The 18,485-nt window shown below is 41.4% G+C and overlaps 1 protein-coding gene across 1 annotated transcript in view; it reads right to left on the bottom strand.

Annotated features, from left to right (window-relative positions):
* The window catches only part of PRKD2 (protein kinase D2), a 369,389-nt gene that overhangs the window by 40,098 nt on the left and 310,806 nt on the right, over positions 1-18,485 (bottom strand). The window contains exons 8-12 of the mRNA XM_085625665.1: positions 12,048-12,165; positions 10,216-10,293; positions 8,955-9,222; positions 5,296-5,348; positions 2,056-2,128 (exon numbers count right to left, since the gene is read on the bottom strand). Coding sequence (XP_085481791.1) covers positions 2,056-2,128; positions 5,296-5,348; positions 8,955-9,222; positions 10,216-10,293; positions 12,048-12,165 — 590 coding nt within the window. The remainder of the gene's footprint in view (positions 1-2,055; positions 2,129-5,295; positions 5,349-8,954; positions 9,223-10,215; positions 10,294-12,047; positions 12,166-18,485) is intronic.

Raw genomic sequence — 18,485 nt, 5'->3', positions numbered from 1 at the left:
GATTCATGAAAATGATTTGTTGATAGTTTCCAAGGGAACAAACACCAACACTAGGCACAGGATTCTGTCCTACAGTCATTTTGCCACCACTTCCTCTCTTGCCTCAAGCTTCTTTCTCCCCCTTCTTTTTTTTTTTTTTTTTAAGAACAGGTCAGCCCCAATACCCCCTCCTCCCGTTGCCTCCTGCTGTGGCATTTCGCCACTTGCATCTGCGGCGTTGTTTAATTACGAGGTGCAGTGCAGGCGGTGAAATGTCTGTTGGCACCAATGTCGCAGGCAGGAAATTCTGTATGCCCATTGAAACAGGATTTGCGACCTCCAAACACTCAACAAATCCCTTTTACCAGTCATAAAAGTATTTCCGACTTGTGAAGGGGCTATTGAGGCACATTACAAATTGTAAGTAGGGGTGTGTGTGCAAAAGTGTGCCCCCATTCTATTTGGGAGTACAAACAGAATGGTACCAATGCATTGGGACCAAAAATGTAGTTGCAAAACATTAATTTGATATCAACAGCTCAAAGTCCCATAGGACAGATACCCTTTGGGAATTATATCAGGCAGCCTTGGGGGCAGTGATCTACTTCCCCATGTGTTACCAAACAAGAAATGTTTATTTTTAAAAGTAGCACCTGTCCCTAACAAAACAAAATAAACAAAAAAAAAATAAAGATTTACTATTTGGCAATGCAAATTCAAGAATGGTGGTTTGATGTCCTTTGCCGGCCACCATCGCTGCACTTTCAGCCATTCAATGAAAATTTAAAATTGCCTAATGACATTAACTAGGCAGGTCGCTTAGCGACCCGATCCAAATAGGCTTTTTCAGATTGTTTCTACAATACATAGGCTGTGCTACAAAATGATGGGCAGATTATAAAATCGCAGTGCATGATTCTCACCCAATATTTCCGACCTGCTGGCTTATGCATCAGGCCAATAATCGCTTACTGGATGACTTCCAGACACCGCATGACTTTCTCACCACGGTCAAGACTGTCTTTGAGAGGCAGTCTGACTCCTAACAAGTCATGTGTGGCCCTCATGTCTTCGTGAAAGTCTTCTGTCAATTTTCAGTTGCAATATCTTTTGGTTAATAAACCTCAAATTACACCCCTAGAGAGACATTTTATAGCTGCTCTCATACACATCTGTTTCAAGTAAATTCTGATTCCCGGACTGAAAGGTATATGTAAGGAAAGTCAAAATGTATTCAACTCTATCACTACTTTCCTCTCTATGTGGTGTAGAATAAAAAACAATGGTGCATTTTGGACACTCACCTGTCGATATCCAATTTAGTCAAATCTCTTCCCCCCTAAGGGGTCCACCCCATTATTTAAAATAATAAACTGCAAAGAAAGGCATATTTAGTTTCCTCCTGCAATGTTCATTCCACGTGTTATCATTTCTCCTTAGGCTAGTTGGTGCCAAGAACTTAAGGGAACTTTGTTGTTGGCCCGGGCTTTACTATTTTGGGCATAGTTTTATATCGGAGCTTAAGAGATTGACGTTGCTGCCAAGCTGGTGCCTAGTACCCTTATAGCACTGTCCTAATGGCCCCAGCAAAATGTGGGCAACACTTAACTATGGCTATCATGACTTAGCTTTCCAGAAGGAAGCTATGTTTGTACTGCAGAGCACGAATGTGCAATACTTCAAAAGCAACACTGGTGGGTCGTACAAGTGCAACTAGTAGACATCCTGTACCCAGGAGTCAGAATGGCATAAAAGATCAGCATGGCTGTTTTTTGATGCAAGACAAATATTTCAAATTAATGAACATGAAGAGAGGGCGAAAAACCTCCTAGTCTGGTTATGGAAATGGAGAGAACGTGGATACGGTTTAATAGTTGTAGCAGATCTTCAGCTTGGTCCTGCAAAAGTTATGCATTGTGTATGTGTAAGTTGGATTGCAACCGTATAAAAAAAAAATGTTTCAGACAAATGTACCTTTGCATACTTGAATAGAGCAAGTGAAACATCAGTGTTTAAGTAATAACTTCCCTACTTCCAGTTCCCATGCACCCTTCCCACAAACACATACAAACTTACCTCCATACACCACACCGAACTGTCCGGAGCCCAGCACCTCATCTGGAAAGATCTGGTAGACTGTTGCAATATCCTGGAATAAAAGAGAACACAGACTGTTTTAGACTCCTGCAAGGTCACGGACTGTTCTCCTGGACTCTGTACTGCTGTCCACCTCTCTTGACAGCTGGGCCTAGGCTTCCTTTTCGCTATTTTGCCTCACTGTTCTTCCATGCAGTATTCTCTTTCTCTTTATTTTAGCCATGTGGACGCCTTTTCTCACTCTTACCCAAGAGCTCTACGAGATTATGTGTTCAATCTTAACTGGTTATCTCAGTGTCCAATTGTGTTACCTTGGTATATGCATGCTAGTCCCCTATCTCTGTAAGCATTTCTAGGTATTGATTTTACTCTTTTCATGACACACTATCTTTTTGTAGGCTCTTCGCTTTTTCTTGTTAAGAATGGCACTCATATGCCATACATAAGAAATTTTCATTCTCTTTAAGCACGTCTATCGCCTTATTGCTATCTGTAAAGTTTGCTAATTCTCTGCAGACCTATCTCTCACTAGCTTTGTGGAGGCTGTTCTCAGTCTTTCTCTTGGTAACCTTTTTGGTCCATCTCATCTGGACTACAAGCTTTCTTGCACAGGCATGTCTGCATATTGTTCCTCCAATCGGTGGCTAAACCTCTCAATCCTTCCTCCAATCACTGTTAACAACCCTCTTAACCCTTTCCCAACCTCTCTTACTAATCTATCCATATCAGTATTTACTTCTTATTTTCATCCAAGAAAGCTGCACCACAACTCTGATGTCTCAGTGAGCACAGTGCTCCTTCAGTTTACCTACTTGTAAACCTGTGTAACCAATCACCCCCTAAAGTTAGACCCTCTCTCTGTCATCTATGAACATTTCTTTCTCTCGCTCTTCATCTCTCCTGTTCACTTGCTTGTGTTGATCATATTCATTTCACCATGTCTGTCTGGCTCGCTCTCTCTCTACAAGCACCTCTATACTCCTTGCTTTTTCTCCTTGACCCTGCCTTTCTAAGTATCTCACTCTGAAGTCTATTTCTTTCTTTCTCTTTAGGGATCTCTTTTCTTTGATTGTCTCAGTTCCTGTGAATCCATGTATCTCACTTTCTTTTTACTATGGTCTTTTGTTTGCTACTGCGTACTTCGGTCTGCATCTATTCAATATGACTCTACTGGCACCACTAAGAGACTTGGAGTACAAAAGCTTTACACATAATTATTTCTGTGACTGGCAAGTATCAAGCGTTAGCTTGATGTTAGGCTCCTTTATCTGCAAACTTTTTCCTTTTCCCTACACAGACTAAATTAGTTCTTACATATATTCTTTGTCTTTTTTCACTGCACTTTGCCTGCCCGATTCAGGGCTCCTGGGTAGAGGCAGATTTTATCCTGCAGTGTCTGTTTTGCTCATAAATGTCATTCCCTAACAAAATTTAAGTGGACGTCGAATGGAAAGAAATTCTAGAAGGGCAGGAATATGCCTCCTAATGCAAACCTAGAAAGAGCAAGGGTCTCTGGGATCTAAGAACATACATTGGCAAAGCCAATAGGTCTCACTTTTGGGACCTATTGACTTCACTGATGTTTTAAGTGATACTATACAGCATCCCTGATGCTGTGCAGCAGGGTTAAAGAAGAATTTTTAAAAAAAGTATTTGAAACGGATGGCTGCATCATTTTGCAGATCAGCGCACCTACAAAATGATGTTGGTGCTTTTTTTAACTTTATTTAAATAAACGAGAAAATAAGGGAAAGCATTTTTTACAGCAGGTGTGGGGTGGAAGTAATACAGGGCAGATGCAACAAGGGGAGCAGGTGGAGGACAGAGTATGGAGGACACTAGTCGGGACACTGAGGGCGTGGGGAGTTGGACAAAAGCAAACAGGCAAGAAAGAGAGCAATGTATAGAGAGGGGGCAGATGAAAAGCAAATGGCGAGAGACCAACGTGGAACTGAGTGGGAATAGCACAGGAGGGTGAGAGCAGCACAAGTGGGTGGTTAAAAGCACATGGAAGACAGACAGCAACACAGAGCATGGAGAAGGGAAGAGAAGAACACTAGAGAGGCAGCTGGAAAACACATGCACCCTTGTGAAGTGCTGAAGACAGAAGAAATAAAAACTTTCTTGAAAGTGATGCATGAAAGGACACAAATAAATGGTAAATGCTTCATAGGGGAAACAATTACAAGATGGATAAGGCATTTCACTGAATAAGAAATAGGCAAATGAGAGTAACAGTAAAGCCAAGCAATGGGAGGGCTGCAAGCCCCTCTATGTTCTTGGTAGGCCCACAATATGTCTGCTACAACCAGAGACCAGCACTGACTGATGGCTTGACCTAAAAAGGCTCAGGCACGCATGGATGGGTGAGGACTGAGTAGTAACACTGGACAGAATGTGTATTTGTTCTTGTGCCGTCAGTGAAGCAACCTACCGCATGCTTCATCTCTCACCCTCGCATGTGCACTGTGACAGTCTGGCTAGGGTGTGAGCCGTAATCTATGGCTGCTTCACCCACCTGGTAAGTCTGCCTTTGGGAGCCTTCAGGGGCATGGTAAGGGCTTTGTGCAAGCTGGACATTTTAAAGACTGTGTAGTCTTTGCTCAGGCTGCCAACCTTGATGCCTCTTTTACTTCCTTACTCTCTCATTAAATATATTTATACAGCAGTGGGCAGTATCCATGCCTATAAAATTAGAGTGTGGCTACTGTTAATGTCACTATGTTCCATTTATGCCCAATTGGCATCATTTTACTTATCTGATAAAATCTCTGTCTTATTCATAATGTCATATGGATTACCAAATTTCCTTGTTTTATTATCCCACTTTTTTAAAATACACTCTCACAAAGCAGTGTCTGCCCCTATGGCTAGCTCATCGCTGTGTAATGCCAATATGTTTTAGTCCAAACTACAATTATAATTTGCATGTCACTCTCTCAAAGGTCCTTCTCCCTCCTCATACTGCTAGGCGCTATGCACTACAACACGATAAGACCAACCCTCTCGACACACACACACACACAATATCAAAATGCTTACCACATAGGATCACAACAAATACAACACTGAGCCAACCACAATGTAGATGGATTTATGTGCTGCAGCTCCACACACGAGGTACGAATCACTGTATAAATGCTACAATGAAATACAATACTGCACAACAATGCCTCGTCTTTTGGCTTGGCCAAGGTGCAGGGCGGATCAGGTACTTACCACATTCTCTTGGATTTGACTGTTGGAGACAGAGATGCTCAGAGATGCCTGTCCTGGAAAGGGAAAGTAAATGGTGAGCTAAACTGCCCATGCTGAGTCTTGCCCTCCTGAATTCCTTAGCCTCTCTTCTTCCACAAACGCACATATCTTAAAGTCTTGCTTTGGGTCCCCTCTAGTCTTGTTCTGGGCCCTTTTAATGCTTGGGATTGTCTGCATTCCATGTCTTGGGATTAACACTGATTTAATTTGTCTAGTAGTTTGAAAAATGTCATACATCCTGGGTGTGAAAGCAATGGGAATGCCTGTTAATTGCGAGGATGTGGTTGACAAGAATTCAAGAAACTAGATTTATATGACTTTTACACCACTTTCAGAATATGTGCAAATAAACTGGATCTAGTGACATACAATCTATTTCCACATTCTTTGATTCGTTAAATAGTTTGGTCTAGCATGACCACATCAATCCAAATAATTACAGACACAGTTTACAATCCTGGTCTGTTCATTTTCAAATATTTGCATACAGATGTTTTAATCTTATAGATCAATAGATGCAAAGCAAGACTAGGTTCACCGATAATGTATTAGGTTTCCACACTATAGACCAGGATTAGAAACAGTATCCACGGTCACCCTAGTTTAACCAGTCACATGCAACTCAATTAAGGATACCAGGCTTCCAAACTAGTGTCACAGGCCAGTAACTATTTCTATTAACACACTGTCTTGTCATACAACTGCATTTTTTTAATCAAATAACTAACAAGTAATAGCTTTCCAATGAGAGGGGACAAATAATTAGCATGAACAGATTTCTGAATGCCACTTTAGCCTACTTCAACACCTCTGCAAAAATCCCATGCCTTGCAACAGCGCAGTGTGAAGTAGTGCACAGTGTGCGAACTATGAACTGTGGACACTGAAGAACACTAGTTCAACAAGGATTAACTGATGAGTGTTATAAGCAGTCACCACAAATGTTAAACTAACTCAAGCATTTACTGATTGTAATAGAAATAAATTGGTAATTAACAAGCAAAACTACTAAAGTAACAATGTGAGAAATGAGTCATAATAAGAGCCTCAACCCTCTTGATTGTCCTAGGACATAGGGAATATTTATGGCTTTATCTCGCTGACAATGTTTCACTAGTATCACAAATTTTGAATAATAGCAAAACATATGCTGCTTTTTCCGGGTCTTAATTTTAAGCAATTTAACACAAGGCAGCTGAGTTGTTAACGAGGTCATAGAGGTCTATATAGTTAGCAGGGATAGTGCTGCTTTTTATGGAGCCAAGGTTTGGGGACAAATATGTCGCAAGTCTTTAGAGGCCTCATTAATTTGTTTTAGGACTGAAAAGGGGATCGCATCAGTTAGTGAGATATTTGGACTTAAACTGCCATTAGTGTACAAATATAAAATTGCACAAAGGAAGTGTGTGCTATATTTTCGTAATTTCTTAATTGTGCCATAACTTGCATCAAAAATGTAGGGTGGGAATTCGGAAATTGGGAGTTGTTTTTACTATAAATTTGAAGAGGTTTGATAACAGTGATGGCTTAGCCACATGCCCAATGTCTGGTCTGAAACGGTTGAGCAGATTTTCTGCCCTTACTATATACGTGCTATGTTAACCACCTTTAGGCAAATGGTAAATAGACTCGTTAATACTTCTCTAACAAACCTTTGCCTCATTGGCCAATTTATTGGGTTTCCATTTGCAAGAACGAGACATGGTTGGTGAGATAACAAGCTGTACTCTACGATGGGCTACGGTCTCCTTCGGTTATTGCCTATGTAAAGTGGAACCCATTCAGATTTTGCCTAAAATTGATTTGCATTCTTAGTTTTAGATAATTAATTTAATCACTGAGAAGTTTTAAATTTAATCTCGTCATTGACATGATGAATTAAGGCTCCGCTGTTATTGGTTTTTACGGATTTATTCAGATTGATACAGACAGAAAACCGTGTATTTTCCTGTCCGTATTTATTTTTAAATGTGAATTTAAATGAAAATTACGTTGTTTTCGAGGGATTCTAAATGACTACCAGGCCAATAATTGTGCAGATTGAGAGGTAAGGGGAATACAAAGTAAAAACATTTTCGTAATGAAGTTTAAACAGGAGCAGGGATGCACAAGGTTGATAGCAAAATGTTCATGTTTTCATACAAGTGTATTGATTTATCGGCTGTGGGTGCTCATTTCGTTGAAATCTCTCAGGAATCCAAGAAAGAGCATACATATTTCTAAGCTAAATATATGTGGAAATATACTAGTTTCAGCTCACTTTGTTTTATCACAAAACCAAAATATAAAATGGATACATACAGATAAAATTTTAAAAAAATAAAACAAATACCATATTAACCAGGAGCCATAATTATGATATTTGCAGTGTCTGGGCTTTTGTGGATTTTATTTTAGCAATTTATGAGAAACAAATTCAATGTATCTATGCATGAGTTCCCCCACGGACCTCCTTAATTTCTCTGCCAACTTAGCAGTTATCCTGGACGTTAAGGCTGTCCGTCTTAAGTTTATAATGCAGTTGACCGGCAATCAGGTGACAAAAAATTGATACTTTCCTCATTGTCTGCTTTCTTCAAGCAGCTTTTTAATCAACGGTGATCGATAGCGAGTGCCCGAAATACCGCTTGCAATCGAACCAAAAAGACCAAAGCGATACAAACTGCAGTCTCCTACAACAGCAGCTCCAGTTTTGTTCTTAAACCTCTTATTGCCTAGTTCTTGGATTTCAGGTCTAGATCTGCACCACTCTTAAGACCTTGTTCCTCGTTCCTATTCTAGTTTCGTTTCGTGCCTTCAACCGTCTTATTCTAACTCCTAGTCTTGCTCTTAAGCCTATTAACAATTCGTTCTTGGCTCTTCTGTAGGAGGCTATTGTGATCTCTAGGTACCATAAAGTTCTGTTCTAGCTCCTCCTACATTTTAGTTTGTGGTTTTGACTTAAGCTTTTTGGGGTCTTCTGTGCTCTCTTTATGCATCCTCTTGTACGCACTATCATTTTTCAGTGGCATAAGTATTTGGCCTCCATTACTAGCTGCCTTTCAGCATCACAGCCTCTTCCTACTTCCACTATCACTCACCAGTTCATCCATCTATACACTCAACTATATGTCTTGCCTACTTGTGTTTCTCTCCAGGTGGCAGTGAGCTAGTCCCACAGGGCACAGCCAAAGCTTCAGTAAGTCCTTCAACGTGAACTATAAGAGATTCTTTTTACTATTGGTCTGGATGGTACTTTAATGAATGATTGTCCCTTATTTAACTTGTACAAAGATGATATATCTTCTCTCTCACTATCAGTTACCATGCCGAGTGAACTAGGATACAATTACTACCATTAGTATTATAATCCTACTCAATCTAGTATCATGAACTTCACTCGAACCTTACTCTTGCTGGTACAATTTGGTGAGCTCTAAACGTATTATACCTTGCATCAAAAGCGGTCCGTTTATCTTGCTCTAGCTGGTATACGGCTCAGTCTCAAAGATTGGTCTAGCTGGAAACATGACAGTAGATTTTAATGTTAAGATACTGCAAAGCTTGATTGAGCATACAAAGTGACTCAAAGCTAGATGTTTCTCACAAACACCACACTCCACAACACTCTAATGACTTACTGCGAGGGGATTGGCCTCCAGCACTGGGGGCATCCTGCAGGATAACTGGCATCATTGCTTGTCGGATGGCGCTCTCCCACGCACGGGCTACCTCCAGCCCAACACCACTGTTCTGAGTACTGAAGTTTGCCGGCATGGGTGGGTTCTCTCCGACAAAGAAGGTGGCATTGGCAGTGAAGAGCTCAAAGCAGTGAGGGTTTGTGCCTGGGGGCACTAAAGTGAAGTTGATGGCTGGCTCCACTGCCAGAATTTCGGAAAGGGGGATCGCCTGACAAAGACAGAAATAAAGAGTTAATGACAACAGAAGTCAGTTTTAACAGTAGGAAGGCCAGGGACAGAGATGGTCTTTCGCAAGGGCCAAGTAGTGGGGCTGTAGGGACACAGGCAGGGGAATGTGGCTATGGCACGTGTCTGGAAAACAGAACTGCAGGCAATAGAGATCTCTTACCAAGACAAAGATTTAGAAAAACAGAAGTGGGCTTTGACCATGGTGGGAATCAGCTAGGGACAATGCTTTCATGTGAGAGATATTTAGGAACAGGAGAAAAGGCAAACAGGCAAAAATGAGTCACGATGAGAGGAGCAAAGACACTGAAGTACATGCAGAGACAATGAGTGTGAGTGACAGGGATGGAGAGAACGATAGAGGTAATCGAAGACAGATAAAAAGACAACAAAACAAAGATGGCAGACCAGCGAGTGAGAGAAACAAAGTGGCAGAGAGCATTATGGACTGAAAGGCAGACAAGGTACAATAATAGAAACAAAAACAGAACATTGTGTGTGAAAAAATAGCTAAGAAAACAGGCCAACACATGAAAGTTAACAATATCTATTTCTCAATCAAGAGGATCAGCATATGTATGGAGCCCATGAAGGGTGCTCTCACCATGAGATGTTCAGAGAAAGAAAGACAGCCCTAGTAATCGATGAACTCTCAAGATACAGGCAAAGACAAGTCCCCCCACAGAAACTTCACACGAGGAGATCATCAGACAGAAAGACCCCTTTGATCGCAGATCCCTTGTGAGTCCAGCAAGGAGAAACCCTTTGGTGGACAATCCCTCTGCGAAAGGAGCAGGAAAAGAGCATGAAAGAGAAAGAAACATATTGCATGAATGACCATTTTGCAAAGAGGGGCCCCAAAACTACAATAACATAAGGAAAGACAGATACAGCTATTTGGAGCATAAACGCATAAACAAGATGACTATCTTTATAGAACTTCACTGTGAAGCAAAGGTCATTAGGTGGGAAATACCTTGTAGTAGCGGTTGGTCGTGTTGCTCTGAAAAAGGATTATGCACTTGCAGTCCATTCTCCAGTAATGTCGCTTCCTCTAAACAATTTAACACAAAATAAAGAAAATTAATTATGAAAGGATAGCCACTGGCAAAGAGGCTCAGGCACCAACATGTGGAGTTGGGCGAGCCACCAGATTTACAGGGACAGCCGAGCCAAGGGTCTGGCTCGTATCTTAGAATCCATGCACGAGCCAATCCCTGAAAATGTATGCTAAGTAAATCATACAACAAACATCACGTAAAATATGATAAAGCTGCTTCAAAATTCTAGAATGTGTATTTCCTTCACATGTGAAACTTTGACACTAATAAATCACATTATAGCAATGCAACAAAGTACTTATTAAAAGTTTTTAAGCATGAACCATTCGTGCACTAAGAGGCAGGGCAACTGTCATGGAAACACTGTACATGACCCAGATTATTACAGAGCAACATTACAGTCTATTAAATCAAGCACAATAGGTTTTTGTACAACTGGTATTATAAACTCACATACTTGAAAACGCTTTCATATATGTTAATGAATAAAAGGGTTTTGGTGAAATCATTTTTTTGCCTTAGATCACACAATTTTAGCAGAGAAGCCGTGATTTACAGATTTCATTTTGTACAAATCAGCCAGGAAATGAGTATCTATTTATCTTTTTTTATGTTCGAGCTTTTTTTAAGGATCTCTGTGCATTTTTAAAACTTTTTTATTGAGCTTGAACTGAATTTGAAGGGAGTTGAGTGCTTTACTGCAGCGTTAGTTAGATTACGCAAGGTCACATTCATTTGTTTATAGGCATGAGGAGATTAAGAGATTTGTCCAGAAACACAAAGTTAAACGGACACCGAGACTGCAACATGGACGGCAGTTGTGGCCGTAACACCACCCCGTGGGAAGGGGGAGGCTGGCATTCAGAAGCTGCATGAGAGCTCGCTCGTTATGTACTCGAGGTTCCAACAGTATCTCGAGCTAAACCAGAGCCAGACTTCAGGCTCGAGCTATCAGTGGCTCGCCCACCTCTACCAACAGGCCCAGAAACTCCAACCATTTTGACATCGGCTCATACAGTCACAAAAGCTGTCCAACAAGCGATCTGTTGAGCCTGGGGTCCCAATACTGCTGTTACAAGTATCGAGGACCCAAAGTAACCCAGGAAATGTGTACAGAGCTCCACATTATGCAACTCGTCTTAGCAGTCTCATTTTAAGAAGGACGCTGAAGACCATCCTCTACAAGGAACATTTGGACTAGAAGTAATCACTTTCACTACATATCAAAATGGAGACCAACAAAAAGAGCCTTTACATTCAAAACAAGCCTTGCTTGCATGCCATGACTTTGTATTTCTACTTAGTGTGTCATTACCTACTTTATATCTTGATACTTGCTAAATAAATTAAAACCATGCATTCATCGGGAGGTGCTCAAGAGGTTCACAAAGTGTGCAAAACTCTCAACAATGTAGAGGACGTCTGCATAATATCCCTATTGGACCACGGCCAAGGAGGGACGTTCATGACGAGCTGTTAACTTGGCCAGTGACAGATGCTTCATGTGTTTAAATATCTCTGTGACAGGCTTGATGAATGTGGCTACAAACCACCAACAGCAACTTAACGGGTCATGGCTGGGAGAGTACGGTAAGGCATATCCTGATGATTGCCATTGTACCACAGGAGAATGCCTTCTAGAGTGCCGGGAGACCGACAACTCCTTTAGCCTGCCCAACCAATCTATTTTTAACTGTTATCATTGTCTTTGCAAATTCTTCTGCTCACGCAGGACCCTATGTCTCACCAGAGTGTCCTTGTTGCTGTAGTGCACCATCCAGCCTTCCTTGAGTGTTGTGCTGGACTTTCGAGTAGTGTGTCGTACGGACTGGACAACCCTCATCAACGGAATGTATGCCATGGTGCTGCAAAGGCAGAGACAAGCAGGTCAGAGAAAACACAAAGGACCTGGATACTTTGCAATGCTCACTGACTATTTCCTTCAGTCTCCACAGACCAGCATCAGTCAGTAACCTATCTCATTCAAAGGGTACTCCTTCCCCTTATTTCATCCACTATGTTAATAACAAAACACTAGTTCCTATTAGAGGGTTCTCCCTACTGTTCAACTCTTCTACAGGACACTGCATAGCGCCTACTTGCTTTAAACGTTGCTTCTGTCATTACAGCCCCTCTAGCTGCTGCCACCTCACCTGTCCACTTTATACCACCTCCTTTGATAATACCAACCCATATACCAATCTTTCCTCCCTGCCATCCACCTCACCTCCTTGCTGATATCTACACTACCATATTGCTGTTGCTAAGCACCTGTATCTTTGCCATCTTTACTTGCTTCTATCATTTTCTTTTGCCTTGCCTGCCATCCACTTTACTTAACTGCTGCTTGCTCACGATTGAAACTGGCAGAATACAGTTTCACCCTCTCACTGACAGATGCATTTTCCTAACTCCCCTATCGATGTGTTTGTTAGTGTTGTCCCCAACCTGTCCTGCAATGACTCCGCCCACCGTCTGTCACTGTCTCTCTAACATCCACTGCTTATGACTGCAAACCTCCTCACTAGCATCTGTTACTACCCGTTACCAGTCTCCTCAATCGTCCCTTCTGAGAGTCAATTGTTACAGTGCCCTTCCCTGTTTCCTTATGCCAAGCCTCCCCTGCTTGCTCAACTGCGGTCAGATGAGCATCACATAAAAATGTCACCTTTATAGTTCCAATTGGCTTTTGAAAAAAACAGTTTGCAGTCTTTCAATACAATAAGCAATTACATAAATTCGTAGCTACAGAGCTCTCTGGGCATCAGAGGAAGGAATGACAAACAGCAGAAGAAGAGGTTTATTTTTGTTTACATATTTAATTGAACAATATCACAGCGAGTTTGAAGAATAAATCCCAAAACTAATGTAGTAACAGATTATACAGAATTCAATTATGCCTTGGAAATCTTAATGCAAAGATCAGAAACCTCTTTACAAATTCCACTTGGTTCCTCAAACATGACAAAACTCGTTATGCATCTATGCAGTTTGTTTTCTGGACGCAAAGCCAACACAATAAAGTGTGTATATTGGACCATGTTGATGCTGTTCAAATGTCAATAAGAGATGAATTTCCAAAGTAAAATAAAGAAGCTTCCTAATTCCTTGTTGCAAGTGCTCAATCCTTTCTAATTAACATACTGCCTGCCAACGTTTTATTTAACAGTCTTCTGTAGTGCATCTCGATTGCAAGGTAATAGTGTACATTAATTGTAACCAAGTTTCACATTACAATACACAAACACTAAAAAATAGAAACCAGAAGCAAATACAATGGTGACAATATTATAAAGAGTTATGGAAACAACAGCAGGTCTAATTTTGTACATAACACAGGAGACATTAGAAAAGATAATTTCACAAAAATGTGAGTCTTTAAGTATTCTTTCAAGCAAAGACACGTTGGCTTCTTTGTCCGGTCGAGAGGAATGGAGTTTCAGGGAGTGCTAGTAGAATTAGTGAAGTAGAATTTCTGGGGAAAAATTGTTCTGCAATTTGGAACCTCAAGTTAGGCATATATCTGCGTTGAAGTCTCTTACAACATATAAGATGGTCAGCAATGTGCCTACGATTGGGGGCGGGGTCTGATTAATTGCTCTGAAGGCAACAACGTTTGCGAGGAAGTGTTATCTTGATCCCATCGAAGATATAAGTAGGAGTGCATCAAATATATGTGTAGTCAGCACGAACATGTTTTGTGTGATTAATATACTAAAAGGTAAAAATGGGGTATATAAAATGACAAGACTTACCTGCCACACCGCTTCCGGCTGCCTCGCTGCTCCTCTCGTTGGGCCTAAAGGGGATGGGACCTCGAGGCACAGGCTCCCCACCAAATCCATGGATTGGTCTAAGCTGCCTTGTTTCCTGCTCAGACAGTGCATTGGAGCCTGTGGCATTTCTCCAACTCGGCTGTGCAACACAGCTGGGTTGGAGAAACATAAGTGAGCGTGTCAGTTTGGCCAGCCCTGACGGGAGGCCAAAACAACATGCACACTTATAAGTGCACGCTACTACTCCTCCCTGCCATGCCCAGCCACCACCGACCAATTCTAATTGTGCGGCTCAGACAACATAAATAAAATGATAATACCATTGATTTTATTTATCATCTGCTAGCACTGGGCTGTAGGGCGATGCTCCTCCGCCATTATGAAGGAGGCGCCCTTGGGCTTAACGTGTATTTAGGTTTAACTTCATGTGCAATTTCATTCTGGCCTAACGTTATGTTTTAGTGCAAGCTCGCCTTGCAATCTCACATATGCCTGTGTTTAGCCTTCACTGTCGAATGCTTTCTCTTATTTTGTTTCCACTGCAGGTGTGGATAAGCCTCATTAGTTAGGATAAAGGAGTTTTGTCTTATTTGATAGCAAGGTATGGGAAGAAGAAGTCGGCTGAGGGAAGCGCAATCGAATAAGGAGAAGAGATCCATGGGAGAGGAGAGGAATGATCAAGGACGAGAGAAGATTACAACTTATTGATGATGGTGGTGAAAGTATCCAGTCGTGCCAGAGCTACGGAAATTTACCATGGAAGAATTCCCGTGGGAGTGTCAACTACACTGTAGCTGATATAATGTGATGTACTTATTTAGGGAGAGAGTCCTTCTTGGATTCTCATGGAGAACAGACCTGTATTTCTGTTTGAGTGGCTTTATGGAATAAGACCCATTGTTGGAGTACTTCTACTGAAGGCTAACTGCTGACACCTTTCTTTTCTTCTTTTTTTACTTACCTCTACTAGATTTCTTTAGAATAAGGATGCCACTTTAGAATCGTGTAGGTCAAGATAGGTTGCTAATGCTTCTTAAGGAGAACTGTCTGATGACACTGAATTGCCAATCCATTTCCCTAATCGTTTATATAGTACAAAGCTAAAGTAATAATGCAGAGTGCATCTTTTCAGGAGAGTTGGACTAGTTCTACATTTCTGTATTTCTATACGATTATATTGAGATTGATTTAAATCGACCCATTTCAAAATTTATAATTAAATGTTACTAACTCAGATTAAATTGTTGAGTGGATTCCTGTGTGGCCACATTGGTTGCACTGTAATGATATGTTAATCAGTGATAGATTTCTTCCTCTGCTTTTTATACTTCCACACACAGGTCTTTGCTCAAAAAGTAACCGATTGGTCAGGCCCAAGCCCTCACAGCTGCATTTGATTTTAGCTGTGATGGGAAGCCACTGATGGTTACATAGTACGGTGATAATGTGATTATATTTACCTGAGGTTTTAACTAGTCTACCTGCTGAGTTTAGTACTGATTTTAGTGGAACAATTGTTGACTGAGGGAGGGGCGCAATTGCGAGGATTGCATTTTCAGAAAACCATGGGTGTGTATGCCTGCAGGAGCGGTTTCTAAAGGTCTGGGAAGATTAGGTGATTGATTTTATTAAGTGGGTTAAGAGTCCTGGAAAGTGCCTTGAAACAGAGCAGTGATACTCAAAGTGCAGTCCGGGGTCGCATGCGGCCCTCCTGACCTTTCGATGTGGCACCCTGATCAACAGCAGCACTTGGCTGCTGCTGACATGACTCAGCACTAAACTTCAGGAAGCTATTTAATAAACTGATGCTTTAATAGCAAGGCTAACTAAAGTTAAAGAAGGTAAGTAACTAAGGTGACCTAAACCTCTTTACTTTAGGAACTCCTTAATTCTTAAAGTAATCTTGCAACAAACGTATGGAAAATGATCAAGTCTATTCAAAATTCAAAAAAGTGTATTTGATTAACATGCAGAACAGTTTCACCTTAGGACATCAGATCATATCAGTGCATTGAGGAGTGTTTTTTTTCCCTAAAGTCATATTTTTTAAAACGAACTTAAGAAATACTCATGATTCCTTCTACCCACACCGACAACAATCGCAATAATGAACTAAGAGGGAAGTCACTAGATGTGCACTTTTGGGTGGCCTGGGTTGCGATTATGCATAGACAACATTATAGTTTATTAAACCAACCAGAGGAGAAGGATTCACTCAGATCCTCATATATGATAATGAAATCAAGGAAGAATCACTCAATTCAGTTATGTGGGGAAGCTGGGATTGATCCCAGGTTTTCTGGTTTCACATTGTGCATTTCAGCCACTAGATATACATGATTCACTTCCCCTACACCTACCATGCAGTCCCCCCTCCCTCCACCCTGCTGGCATCAATGCAACCCTCAGTCACCCCACAGGCCAAGCTTTTTGGCCCTTGATAACATTTTTGCAAGTACCCAGGGGATAGAGGCATTCATTAATAGAACCGTGTGGTTACAAAACAGGAGAATTAGTCTCTGACAGTATTGACAGGACAGTGACTAAGGGTCTGTTTCATAGTTTGGTGTACAGGGTACTTCTTTGCAACAGAGATGGACTACCATACCCATCAGACTCACAGCCTGCCACACAACGGAATAAAATGTACTCCGTCTGCATAAACCTTCCTCATTCAGCCTGGGAAAGTAGGGGCCTCCTAAACATTCAGTGGGGTCGAATGGCTTTTTTTTCACTTTTATTTTTTCTTCATCACTACCAGGAATATCCTGGCGGTGAGGTTCAATAAAAATGTAATAAATACCCTGACAACATGTTAGAAACCTCAGCTGGTGCCAGGGACTATCAGTTTATCTTCCCCAACACCAAACTCCCACTTAGAAAAATACATTTTGTTTCAAAAGATAATTGTAAACATCATTCACCAGTGATGGAAGCACATCAAACTTTTAAATGGGTTTGCATGAACTGCCATAACGGCGGTTAAGTCAAACACTGAGAGCTCCCTGCAGGGTCATGGAAAAGGAGGATGGCAGACGTAATTAGTTTTATTTATGCCAGAGGTTGGATGGTTTGATTGACATCAACATTGGTAACCACTTTTGGAGTACATCATTGCTCTCATGAAGGCACAGCTATTATATACATGTAAAAAAGACTCATCAACTGTCAGTGCTTGTATCTCACTCTGTGTAATAAAGTGATCGATACCACAAAAGGATAATGTTACTTATCCAGGAAACATCTGTTTGTGGCATGTGATGCTATAGATTCCCATTCTATGCATTCTCCTGCCATCTATTGTTGGGCGTGGATGTGTACAAATTGTTTTTCTTCGAAGAAGTCTTTTGAGTTACAAGATAGTGTGACTCCTCCTCTTGCTGGTAATAATGGGCTGGTCATCGATTCCATTGCTAGAATGTTTTCCCGCACGGCGGGTGAGGATACATTGTAAAAATTAAGTGATGTATAGAGAGCTGTCCATGCAAAAAGAGTAAAGTTAGATGGAAAGATTATTGCAACGTCCACAGGTATCCAGGGAGGAGGGTGGGTACATGTGAATCTACAGCAGTCCATGCCATGAACAGATGTCTACTGGGTAAGTAACATTTTCTGTTCGTGGCATGTGTGGCTGTAGATACAGATGCTGTGCATAGACTCTAAAGAGATGGCTAGCCTATGAGTGTTGCAATAGACTGAAAAAGTGTATGAAGTATTGTCTGGTCAACGTTGACTGTTGGCGGGTAGCAGATCCACACAGTAATGTCTGAAAAAAGGCATGCGGTGTATACCAGGTAGCTGCTTTGCATATGTCAGCTATAGGAATGTTTCCTAGGAAAGTCATGGAGGCTCCTTTTAGGTCTCGCCTAGCATTGCAGCTCATACGCTGCTCGCTCGGCGAGACCTAAAGTGAGAGAGGAGATTTCAGAAGGGGACTTGAAGCCCCGCCCATCCTTTTCATTGGGTCGCATCAGCGTTTATGCTAAACGCTGGCTTCCCATTGAAAAGGATGCTTTTGGGCCACTGCCCTTCCTCCCTTTTGTCCAGCTCATCCGGACTGGCTCGTCTGCTTCATGGCTGTAATGAAGACATTTCTTATCTCCACATCAGCCCCGTGTTTATTTTTGCATCGCGCTTTCACTTAAAGTGAAAGTGAAAGCGCAATGCAAATATAAACAAGCGGCTGCAATGGCGAGCGCTTGTTCTTTTCGGTTTTTAAAAAGGAAATCCTGATTGCTCCTTGAACATAGTACTTCTGAGTGCATATGAACTACTCAAAACCTTAAAATAACTATCCCATGCCCCATAATCAACAAGAGCCCACTTCACCAAAGAGGATAACGCTTAACGCAATAATAGAAGTAATCGGAAACTTCTATAAAGTTTAAGAAGCCGTTCCATGGGCGTCT

This window comes from Triturus cristatus, chromosome 9 (genome assembly GCF_964204655.1).
Source record: "Triturus cristatus chromosome 9, aTriCri1.1, whole genome shotgun sequence".
In the NCBI taxonomy this organism is placed as follows: domain Eukaryota; kingdom Metazoa; phylum Chordata; class Amphibia; order Caudata; family Salamandridae; genus Triturus; species Triturus cristatus.
The sequence above is the reverse complement of the archived record's forward strand: the minus strand, read 5'-3'. Positions and strand labels throughout refer to the sequence as shown.